This window comes from Varanus komodoensis, unplaced genomic scaffold (assembly GCF_004798865.1).
Source record: "Varanus komodoensis strain SLA01 unplaced genomic scaffold, ASM479886v1 scaffold61, whole genome shotgun sequence".
In the NCBI taxonomy this organism is placed as follows: Eukaryota; Metazoa; Chordata; class Lepidosauria; order Squamata; family Varanidae; genus Varanus; species Varanus komodoensis.
In genome coordinates this window covers 1,121,920-1,134,565 of record NW_025336236.1, presented here as the reverse complement: position 1 = coordinate 1,134,565, position 12,646 = coordinate 1,121,920, and the positions used below count along the sequence as shown (strand labels likewise).

The following is a 12,646-nucleotide window of genomic DNA, read 5'->3' as shown; positions in this document are numbered from 1 at the left end:
ATTTCACAAGTACCAATCTTGCAGAAACCTTGTTTTAGTCCTTGAACAAGTTTCACAAAGCACTGCAGTGTTTCATAATCTGTTCTGCAAGTCATTCCATAAAGTGTTGCACATGGCATTCCACAAACTGTTGCTGAACTCATTAGTTTCATCAGGCAAGATGTGGCCTGTGCTAGGAGAAGGGCAAAAGTAAATATGAGGGGGCTCAATTCCATAAAGGAAGTCCCTGCCTTAAGTTTATAAGAGCTGAGTAGGGTTGGTACAGACAGAATATTTTGGAGGGCTTTCATCCATAGGATTACTATAAGTCAGAATGAGATAATATGACAACATGGAACAACAGCGGCATACTACTGATCAGGTTACAATCAGTCAGTTTGTAGCCATTTTATTTATATTAATTGTTTGAAAACAATAAAGGTGCAGCAATTCCAGTAAAATTCAGTTGATTGCCTGCAGGTTCTAGCTAGAGGGAAGGGACAGGTTCAGCACTGGTTAAAAGATCAGTCAGAGAGTCCTAGATGGACTGAAGAAAAAGAGTGAGGAACTTTTAAAAGTCTCAAAAGTGGCTGAGAGAAGCCTGGAGAGAACTTCTAGGAGCAAGAGGCTAAGAGCTGCAAGAAGCGCAGTTTTTTAAAAAAAAATGTGTTGTAACAGTAAATAAATTCACAGGGAATGAGCCTTCATCTCCATACCAATTTGCAACAAACATGCACAAAATAAACTTACAATATAAACATAGTTATCCATAACATTTCTGTACATGGAGGTGCACATAGAGTTTGGAACAAAAATGCTAGTAAGCACCACAGGCTTCCTCATGAAACCTTGGACCTCTGCAAGAGACTTTGGACTGCTACAGGCTTCCTCATGCTACTGGCAGTCAGACAGTACCTAGCAAATGATTTACTGGTTCCACACAGGGCAATTTCATATAATAAAGTGAAAAAACTAGATGAAAAATTGGAATTAAACTTCTACACATATTTGAGAACAGTATGAACAAAGTTGTGCATGAAATGCATCTATATTTACCAAGATCCACAAACAGTTGCTTTCCTCTCTGTTTCCCATTTACTATTAAAAATGAAATATCAGAATTTTTCTTGGAATGTGAGGTCTCCTTTCCCACTTCTTTGTGTGCATTCACTTGCCAGCTTTGAGATTCATCTTTTGCCATCATCTGATTTCCATCATCTGTGGTAGCTCTGTAACATTGAGAAACAGATGCCACCTGTTTTTCTTGAACCACCACATCTTCATTCTTAGTTAAAAGAATAGCAGGTTGGAAAATGATTTTTAAAAAGTTACCTTAAAGAAACAAGAAAGGAAAAATAGATTCACAGTCTGAAAATTAGGAACATTTTAAAAAGAACTTCTGGTGATTCTGCTACAGAATGTTTCAAATCTAAGAAATAGGAAGGCATTCCCTACACAATGAGAAATATTGACTCTAGAAAAGTGAACAAAACTGAAAATATGCACAGTACAAATTCCTTCATAAAACTCATTCTACTAGGAACATCCAGGTGGCACCTTTTCATACTCCCAAGGCAGTAGTACAGCACAGTATCAAACATAAAGGGTTCAAAGACATCTTAACACAGAACCTGCCAGCCAAGAGAACCAGAGCACCACTGCAGACCTCCTCTTTTTACTCTTGCTAGCCTATGTCCCTTTCTCTGCTATCTTTCAATGTCTTCAATCTGCTATGAGTGATAAAAAGTATCAGAACATAGAATGATTACAAATAAATATACTAGTCATGATCTTAAAGAGTAAAATTACATTTCTGTATACATTTGCAATATATTTTGCTTACCTAATTCAATATTATTCTTAAATGCAGCATTGTGGAGCTGAAATATTAAGTGGGAGCTAAATTTTTCTTCAGTGCTGGAGTCCAAATTCAAAATATCTTCAGCTGAACATTTTACTTCATAGTATTCATCTAACTTCTTACAAACAAACTGAGAAAGGCACAATGACATTACTTTCACAGTTGATACATAGTTACATATTAGTACATTTAACGTATTCATTAATTATAATGTTTAAGTGTATAAAGCTAAGAAAGGCTGAAAAGCCAGACAAGTAACACAGTATAGGCTCCACCCAGCATTTCAATGGTGTCTGACATATTATTGACACATGCATAAGGCAAAGGAGATACCACCAGTATAGCCTTCATGCAACAGCACCTTGGGATTCAAGGAATCCTGCTTTTGAGCCTCAGCTTTGAGAGTAGGTTTGCACAGGGTACAAAAGGATATAGGAAATGAAGATGGGGAAGTTAAAAAGTCCTGGTAATACACAATAGACCACCACTTTTGTTTAAAAACAAAATAACCCACCACATGCAACACTAGAATTTGGTACTTGAATATTTCAAGTATCTAATACAAAGTCAAAACACTGCTTGAATTATATATCCTCCACACAATACTGCATCCCAGTTGAATAAACTGAAAAGGCAAAAGGAGATCTTGCTCAATACCCTGCAAACTTAGGGCCCTAGACTTAAAATAGTAGATTCCTTGTGTAGCTTTTTTTAAAAAAACTCCCAAGAAAGAGATTCTACAGACTTTCTTGGAAACAGAATGCATTGCTTAATTGCTATTAAAGTTAGGACATTCTCCTTAATGTTAAACCTAAATCTACTTTCCTGTTGCTGTTGTTTTTCATTACCTCTATTAAGTCTGTCACCATCTGCTTCCCATCTGCTTCTGGATTTGTTGGAATGTAGAATTCCAAATCAAAATAGAGTTTGCAAACAGCTGTTTCTGGAATAACTTCGTAGCAATGCATCAGACTTGTTTTATAATGTTTGCTAGATGAAGAAAAATATCATAGCAATTATTGAAATTATAATTCCTCAATTAAAATAAATATTCCTACTTTTGCTTAGCAAACTTGCATTAAAAACTTCACTAATACAGTACCAGTGCATATACCAGAATATCATGACATGCACTCACATTTTTTTCTTGGTTTCCTTTTCAGAATGCCGTGCCACAATAAAATCTTGATGGTGATCTTTAAATCACCATCTTTAAATCATCCTAGTTCAAGAAGATGTTTTGATATTTGTCTATAGACTGTTTAAAGAACGCAGGGTGCACTTCCTTCATGAAAAACTTCTGTGTCAGGTTCCAAAAGTGCTGCTTTAAAATAGAGTTTTGGTTTCATGGATGCACTTCTCAGAAAGAAACACAGAAACTGCAAGTGCTCAAACCTACCTGATCACTGCCAAGTTATCACCCTGATAAATCCCCAAGCATTAAGTTTATTTGGTTATGGATTCTTCTGAAAAAATGCCTGAAAATGAGTTTGATTTTACTAACATTGCTGAACTATTTTCCACACAGGACAGACAGTGTGATATGATTTTCTATTCCATAAGTTTATTAGTAAAAATGAGTGGAAGCCAACTGAAAATATGTATATTAGGCAAACTTGAACATTTCAAAGTTCAATTAAGATTTTAATGTGATTATCCTTAGCTAGTATAAGAGAGACATATTGTTAATGAAATATTCCTCAGTGTGGAATGAAACTTTTAAGTGCTAACAGTGAAAGTGGCCCAACAAACTCAGTAAGAGTCCAACTCTTAAAACAAGAGTAATTGCCAGTATATCATGTTCCATTCTTTGGATTGCTAACAGTTACGGTGTGTCAACCATTTTTAATACCTTTGATTTCCCCCCTCCCCTAAATTAGAGCAATGACAGAATCTAGCCAGTCATAGGAGAAATCAGAAACCTAGCTCTGACCTAAGAAGCACTCTCTGGCCTTGGAGTGCCCCAACAGCCAACGCAGAAAGAACCTGTACCACTGAGGTCACAAGCCTAACCTCAGAGCTAGAAGTCTGTGAATAACAGGATGGGGAGAAGGGGAAGAATGAGGCTCTACCATAATTCTGCATATCTAGATTCTCAGCTTCTCCTTTTTGTGGGCTAAGACAAAGAACTTAGGCAGCCAAAATTAGCTGTCTAAGTTCTTTGCAGGGCAGCAGAAAAGCAGAGGTAATCTCCATGTGCCTTCCACTCTCTACTGAAACGCCCATAACCCTCCAAATTCAGAGGTTTATAGGCAACCATACTGGATCACACTGCCTAGGAACTACATGTTATTGCCTTTAAACTTTTGCCAATACTGCAAATAAATCACACTAAGCATGATTCTATTTTCCCCCTCGAGCAATTCAATTCAAATACTCATGTATGGGGACGAGAAAATACCACAGAATTTTTGTGAGCTTCGTTATTTACTTAAATAAAAGTAAAATAAACATGATCAATTGCATCACTCTCTGGGACATTCAACCCCATCCCACTGCTGTCCAGATGTTTTCGATATGAACTCTTGACCAGCCTTAGCTAGCATGGCCAACAGTCAAGAATTCTGACAAATATAGTCAAAAACAACTCAAGGACACCAGTTTGGGAAAGGCAACCCTAAGGGATCTGACTACTTTCCAATGCAAACTGACACATTTCATGTGCATTCCAGAAAATTTTCCAGTTCAATTTTAATCCTGAGAAATCAACACTGCTATACAGAGATATAAACTATTTGGGTAAAATGCTCAATTCAATAATGAGTTACTCTCACATAACACCAGTCCTCTATCAGCTCCACTGCTTCCCAGTTGAAGTCCGGGCCCAATTCAAGGTGCTGGTTTTAACCTATAAAGCCCTGAACAGCTTGGGACCAGGATACCTGAAGGAGTGCCTCTTCCCTTACATGCCCTCACACCCCTTATGATCTGCAGGAGAGGCTTTGCTCTGGGAGCCCTCTTTAAAGGAGATAAAAGGAACAACTACTGGGAACAGGGCCTTCTCTGTGGTGATGCCCAGATTATGGAATGTGCTCCCTGGACAGGTGCGCCTGGCGCTGAGTCTATATTCTTTTCGGCGCCGGGTTAAAACCTTTTTATTTAAAGGCTATTTTAAAAAATAATTTTATCGTTTACAGTCACTTTTTTGTTTTTATATACTCTTATTGAATTTGTTATTGTTTTATTATTTTTAATTCTACATTTGTAAGCTGTCTTGAGATGCTGAGGCATGTGGTGATGGCATATAAAAGTTCTAAATAAATAAATAAATATTTATCTGTTGAATCCCTGAATCTATATAATTGTGATAAATTTGTCATTCTAGTGTTTGAATTTCAAGCATAATAATTACATTGATTGATAGATTAAAACACTAACAATTTGCTACATGAGCTTCTTCTTAAAACAAGCAAACAAAAATATTTGGGGAAGTCAAGACAAAGCAGAGACTTTCCAAAGTACCAGCTTCTGCACTGAATGCCACACACAGGGAGCATCACTGCAGCATTCACAAAAAGGTGGTGCTCCAACACTGGGAGTCCACAACCTTTTCATGCTCAAAAGCTGCACACAGAATTGACTAGAGAGGCCAAAGGCTGTAAACACACAGACACATAAGCTACTTTAGCGTCAGTGAGGGAAGCAGTAAATGCTTCTTCAATTCCCCTGGTGACCCAGCATCAGTGCCAGTAAAGCAGCAACCCTGGCTTCCTCTCACTGCCATGATCTGAACTGCATTCAGCATTCCAGCCTAAGAGTGGCCTTTTCCTCACAGTTCAGAAGATCAGAGTTTGTGCATACCCGTTCTAGCAGCTAGAATGAATCTGAGTCTAATAAAAAGTTGAATTATGAAAGTGATAATGATTCATTGCACTGGAGAAAAACCAAAAAACATGTAAATCATAAAGGTTACAATTCTACCCACACTTACTTAAGGTTAAATCACACAGAAAACAATGGGACTTGATTTTAAGTAAGCATGTAGCTTACAGATCTATATACGAATGTATAGCTGTATCTATATACGAATATCCATCATTATGTGTATACTCTTGTGCCTTTCAGATACTTACCTGTAATAAAACCAAAGCTCTATATATGTTGTCACAAGATAAATCCTTTGTTTCTTTTCAGGATGCTTTTCCAGAGCAAATACATGAACTTCCTTTTAAAACAGTAAGAATTTTAAGCATTAGTTCAACTTCTCCCATTCAACAAACCGGTGAGCCCAAAGCTTGTCAATTGTACAACTGACTTCTAATGTGTTCCTCCTGCACTCTAATGGTAGCATACACAAGAATACCAAGTGTGGCGAAGGGATAGCGCCAATAATGACTGTCTGTGTAAAAAGCAAGGAGTTAGGTCAGGCATTTGTCGCAGAATGATGACCTGCCACTGCAAGGATCTTCCACTCCATTTCATCCAAGGCATACTAAAGAAACTACATGTGATCTATTTTAGCAATTTATTCCTCTATTTACAAAGGCAAACAGATGACAGTTGTTTTGCAAAGCAACATGAATTCAGAATAAAGCCTGTCAAATTATTCAGAATCCGTCAGATATTTTCACAGAAAATCAGTGAAAGGTACCTCACCATTATTATAATATATGGATGTAGGTCAGGCAGGAAAGATAATTTAGAGTGCTGAAATGTCACACAAACAAAGAAGCACTCTGTGGTTTGATGTTACTTTTTAAACAAAAAGAAGCAAGAACACAAGCTTTGTAAACAAATAAATAAGGTGAAAGGGGAAAAGCAAAAATAATAATTGTGTAAGTATACTGTATTATAAATGCAAGTTGCATTAATTACTACCTATATGTTTAATAAAAATACAATGTGAAACAAAAGTAATATGTGTATTAAACCAAATGTGAATACACCTAAATGATGTGATGGTCTCATTTATTCTTATTAAATGAGACTGGAAGCTGAGAGTGAAAGGAAGACACCAAGAAGCTTCATATTAATATTTGTTTTGGCATTTTATCAAAGTATTTAACAATTTCTAATCTGCCAGTGGTTTAATCTGCTGTGTTGCTGGGCTGGTTGATCAAAAGGTCGCAGGTTCGAATCTGCACAATGGGATGAGTTCCCATTGCTCCATCCCAGCTCCTGCCAACCTTGCAGTTCGAAAGCATGCAAATGCAAGTAGATAAAAAGGTACCACTTCGGTGGGCAGGTAACAGTGTTCCATGCACTTCAGTGTTTAGTCATGCCGGCCACATGACCACAAGACTGTTTGTGGACAAATGCTGGCTCTCTCAGCTAGGAAATGGAGATGAGCACCGCCCCCTAGAGTCAAGGGGAAACCTTTACCTTTACTTTACTAATCTGCCTATTGCACTTTTGACTAGGGCAATTTGAGGGAGAAGGTTTAGTTTTCGTTTTAAAATTTAGTTAAAATAATAAGAATATTATCAGGAAGACAGTTACTAACAATGTTCACACCATTTTGGTATCAACAATAAACAACATTGTTTTAATCTGTTTTAAATTGTTAAAGTTTTCTGCCCTGCTTTGCTTGCTTCTGGAAGTCATTTTTTTTTTTGGAAGAGTGAAATTTCATTCACTGAGATTTTTTTTTAAATGAGACAAGCATAATTACAGCAGTAAAAGGCCTTAAATGTGGTCTTTTTTAAAACTTGAAGAGTAGGTTTCAGTGAGTTATCTGCTTGAATTCAGTGTGATCTGTTTGATTTCTCAGCACATAAGCACAGTTGCTGTAATCATTCTGAAAGGAAGATAAAGATGGGACTAAAAAGATAAATTTTCAAACAAAATATTTAAAAAGGGAGTGTGACAAGAAGATTGAGTGTAGTAAGAAGGATATTGGCAGTATTCTGGGGCAGCATGAAGAAAGAAGGGAAGTGATTGATGGGAAGGCATGCAATCGTAATGCACAGAGGTGTCAGGAACTTAGGAGCCTACAATGTCATATAATGGGTATCAGAAAGCAAACCAGAAGCCCCTCAACTTTGTTTCAGCCTCCTGGTTCCAAGCTACTTAAAATTAATGATTTTTTTCCTCCAACTGTTCAAGCTTCAGTGAGTTTGCAATACCAATGTCAAACAGATTTAACTGGCTGAACATGGAAGAGATGCATCTGTATGAACTTGACAATAACATGTCACCTGTTTCAGATGGCTTTGCTGATAAAACTGATGTTATGGATTCTGCAACTGATTTGGGAAACATTCTGGCAGACCAAGTGCTATCTGGTTTATGTATGTGATTTTATTGATTGTTTTAATGTATTGATTGTGAGCCATCCCAAGATGCCTTAGATGGGGGACGGCAGACAAAAGTTTTAAATAAACAAGGTGCAGTCAATATAGAAATTTCTTAACAATATTAAGTTCCACAACATTATGCCTTCTAAGAAAACTGGTTCATTTTATAACTTTTTCTTTGCTTTATCACAGAAAAGAGGGCTGTACAAGAAAGGGTAGACAGAATTCTAATGCGACTCCAACTAATGGATATTCAGTGCAAGTATTTAAAGCAAGATCGAGGTTAGTCCCTTGGTACTTCTTTGGTTTGTTCATAATATAACAGAAGTACACAGAAAGAGCACAGTTCCTTGGGGAAGCATTTTCTGTAACTGGAACTTAAATCGTGCCACATATCGCCTTCCTTGGATTGTAAAATCAAAAGCAGCATTTTTTTACAATTTCTGCTCAAATGCAATATCCTTAAGAATATTGATTTACTAAGTGTTAATAGTCCCTCTTTTGCTCACTTTTACTCCTGTTTTCCTCCTTTCATTATTGAAAGAGAGAAGAAATAATTTCCTCACTTTCCCATAATTCTAGAACCCAGGATCATCCCGTGAACTGATTGGTAGGAGATTTAGGAAAGATAAAAGTATTTCTTCACACAATGCATAGTTATATTATGAAATTTTCTGCCGTGAGAAGTGGTCATGGCCACTAATTTGGATGGCTTCCGAATAGCCTTGTTGGCTACATTCTACCTTTTACCAAAGGTGGCATGGTCGCAAGCAACATCTGATGAGAAGCTTGGATAGGCAAGGGTGTTTTACCCACTGCACATGGTGAGACTGATAGGAACTTGGAATCAGACCTTCTCAATAGTTACACTGCCTTCTCAAATTTCTTGCCCTGGGTGGGTTTTAACACTATTATATCTTTATCAATTCTCCATATTGTTAAGATGTGGGCAATTCAGAAAACTTTCTGAGGTTGGTAACTGGCTTTCCTGATAAACTGTTTCTATTGTTTATCTTAATTGAACAATGCTTTGGTTATTTTTAATAGTAAAGCATCTCACAGATATTAATAAAATAGTAATAAATATGAAAATAATCAAAACACAACAACATATAAATTAGAAAGGGATCTTATTGGCAAAGAAATATTCCTAATAATTTACTATCATACCTCTTTACAAGTCTTGGCAAAGTGAATTGCTTGAGTTAGCCGAGGAAATAGCTTCCAAACTGAAGATGGCTGCCATGGTTTGGACAGCTGTGGTCTGTAATGTGGACAAAGAGGTCTTCTTTTATAACTAGATGCTAGTTCTTTGACATCTTTCATTTTTTCTTCCCATGTTCTTTTTCTTTGTTCTAAAGTAATCAAAATGAAACTTAAACCTTAACATGAAGGGAAGTTCATGTTAACGTACAGTAATATATTACCCAATGTAGCCCAGGACTTGTGGGAGGAGTTGTCTTCTTGACTGCTAGATGGGAGTTAAGACATTAGCTTATTGGGTGGTCCAACTCTTAAAAACAGATGCATGGGACATAGAAATACAAACCCAAAGACTTCCAAGATCAGCTGGCACCAACAATCAGGCAGGATATTGTTTATTTAGATGCTGACACTTAGCCAGTATCACAGCAGACAGTTAAGATGCATGCAGATAGGTATTTCACAAACTAACCAGATTGCTGAACATGCATCGGATATGTCTAGCCTGAGCAGTACATTTAACAGACAACATACACTTTATGGTCACATCCTACAATACATTTTATGCTTGACTACTGATTAAGATTACAAAAATCAACCACCTTCTGAATGGAACATGTATATAAATCAGTTTCTCCACTTTAAACCACACATTAACAGAGATTCAAAACTTTCCTTGCTGCTGTTCATATGTACGAACAGTAAATGATTGTGCTGTATTTGGTGTATCACTCTTAACACCATTTGGTGAAATATTGATATTCGCTGAAATATCAAGCTGTTAACCCTTCAGAGAACAGCAAATCAGTTCTAAAGTTTGAAGCACTAAATGCAGCTTTGGCCATCATAATGATGTAGTTGCAAGTATATCATTGCAAGCATTTATATTCCACTGGTCAGTACATTGGTTCTCAATCTACATATTTCTCCGGTATCTGAGAATGCAAAGCGCCTGTAAACATGACCATGGAGACAATGCTTACTTTCTTTGATAAACCCAATGTCCCATGCCACCTCACATGCTGTGCCAGAAAGTCCTCCAACCTGGAAGAGAATTATAAGGGCCACAGGGGAAGGGGAGCAGAAACCCAAGAATGCCCCATTCTGTGAGCAGAACTCTGTTGATAGAACCCTGGATCCAACCAGTTATGTGAACTGCAAAAGGATTATTTGATTTACAGTAATTTACCATGTGTGGCATCAACACGTTTATTGTAAACATTTTTAGGACTTGGAATAAGGGACTTACTGGTGCTCATGGTAGCTTTCTCTCAGAGATGTAATCACTATTGTTTAATTTTTAGATTTCTACAAAGAGGAAAATATCTGTAAAAAATATAAACAGCTGTATTAATATGGCACAGCTAGAAACAATCTGTTTCATTGTTATCAATAAAAATTCCCTGCACAGACTGTACTTTTTTCAAATTAATAATAGTGCATCATGACTAAGACCATAAAAACAGAAATGAGATACAGATGGACGATCTGTTGTTCTCATATGTCACATGAATAAATGAGGAAATATTAAAATTGCCTTTTCTTCAAACACAGTATCAAGGATATTCATCAATGATGTTCTTTAACAAAGTAGAAATAACAGCATACCAACTTATATTCAAATGAATGCAGCACATGTTACAGAATTCTATTTTTTTTTTTACATTTTTTAAACTAATACTAAAAACATTAATCATTACATACATCGGATTTACTGGGTCAACCCCCTACTACATACTTTTTAACACTCCATAGTCATATTTAAGTGAGTTATAATAACTTGAAAACATCTCTAAATTTACGCCAAGTCCCGTTTCTCCAGCCAATTATAAAAAAAATCCCAAGTTTGATACAAGTCAGTGTCTTCTTTCTCCTTCAATGATAAAGTCAATCTATCCATTTCTGCGCAGTCCAAGATCTTTCTTAAAAATCAATTCATCAAGGATATTCATCAATGATGTTCTTTAACAAAGTAGAAATAACAACATACCAACTTACATTCAAATGAATGCAGCACATGTTACAGAATTCTAAAAGATGTATAGTGAAGAAGGATGAAATAAATATTGGATGCTGCTAAAGCCTTGTTGGAATGCACCAGGAAGTGCTTATCACACTTATTCATAAATATACACTAATGTCAGAAAAAGCAATTGGCTCTTAAAATTATTGCTGAATCCATGTCTATATAACTTATACAGGAAAGATGGGTTCACATGCTTAACTCTGCAATCCTATGCACTTATCTAGGAGTAGGTCCTAGTAAGCAAGCATAAGATTGAACTGTTGCTTTTGGACTGTGCTTGCACACAAACAACATGGCAGACTGTGTAGTTAATGTTAACACAGCAAGTTTTGGATATTCTATATGACTAAAGATGTGCACTTTACCAGCTTCCTCCATATTGCACAAGTGCACCACTAAGAGTGGGAGAAGTACCAACAGGTGGTACATGGAAGAGAAGGGAAAGGTGTGTTATATCAACTCCTGCGGGGCTGCAACCCCAGCCTAATGCCCCTGGGATTTCTGGGATGAGCCCTTATCAGTCCCAGTTAGCATGGACAACGTTGAGGAATGCTGGCAGTTATAGCCCAACATTTAAAAGCCACCAGGTAGGGGAAGGCTAAATTGAATCCTGAGTTAAGCAGTTGGTAAACTTGCCTTCCTTCTTAGAATCTCAAGTATTTATTTAGCCCTTGGATTCCTACTCACATCCTCCAACGTTTGTCAGAATTACTGAGCAAATATAGGAGCCCTTTTGAGTGAAAGTGGGATCTAATGGCCATCATACCCACCTCACAACCTTAACTTTAAACCTTTCTCTGAAATCTTTGTCTATTTATTTACACATTCATTGATTCAATTTATATTCTACATTAAATTAGTCCAAGGACTGTCTAAGCGGATTTTTTATCTGTTTATATCAGTCCAGTTTAAAAGTTGTAAGGTATTTGCATTACAATGACAGTATCTTGTCATTTTAGAAACTGGAAAACACTTTTAAAAAGTTACTTCAAAATAGAACGTTTTCTCTGCAGCATGGCATCCCCAAATACCGTTCCAATCTGAAAACAAAGAAGCCTGGCCTTAAAGCATCCGCACAGGCACGCTTAATATAATAGTTATGTATATATTTGTTTATCTAAAGCTTTTCCATACCGTCCTCATTATCAAAAGTCTCAGGACGGTCCAGGAGGGATGTAATGTTAAGGACAGGCTAGCAACTGCAACCCAGCAGTGGACAGCCACGTACCTCTGAAGACTAAGCGTGCGAACGGCGGTCCCACCGTAGCAACCCTTCTCAGCAGGAAGAAAGCGGGGAGAAGGCGCACGGCCCGCGCTTTCCCGCGCATCTCATTGGAGGAA

At 37.1% G+C, this 12,646-nt stretch overlaps 1 protein-coding gene across 1 annotated transcript in view; it reads right to left on the bottom strand.

The window, feature by feature from the left end:
- The window catches only part of PRIMPOL (primase and DNA directed polymerase), a 19,570-nt gene extending 6,924 nt beyond the window's left edge, over nucleotides 1-12,646 (bottom strand). The window contains exons 1-7 of the mRNA XM_044449915.1: nucleotides 12,534-12,646; nucleotides 10,529-10,605; nucleotides 9,247-9,431; nucleotides 5,914-6,005; nucleotides 2,689-2,830; nucleotides 1,823-1,970; nucleotides 1,036-1,311 (exon numbers count right to left, since the gene is read on the bottom strand). Coding sequence (XP_044305850.1) covers nucleotides 1,036-1,311; nucleotides 1,823-1,970; nucleotides 2,689-2,830; nucleotides 5,914-6,005; nucleotides 9,247-9,431; nucleotides 10,529-10,538 — 853 coding nt within the window. The 5' untranslated portion in view covers nucleotides 10,539-10,605; nucleotides 12,534-12,646. The remainder of the gene's footprint in view (nucleotides 1-1,035; nucleotides 1,312-1,822; nucleotides 1,971-2,688; nucleotides 2,831-5,913; nucleotides 6,006-9,246; nucleotides 9,432-10,528; nucleotides 10,606-12,533) is intronic.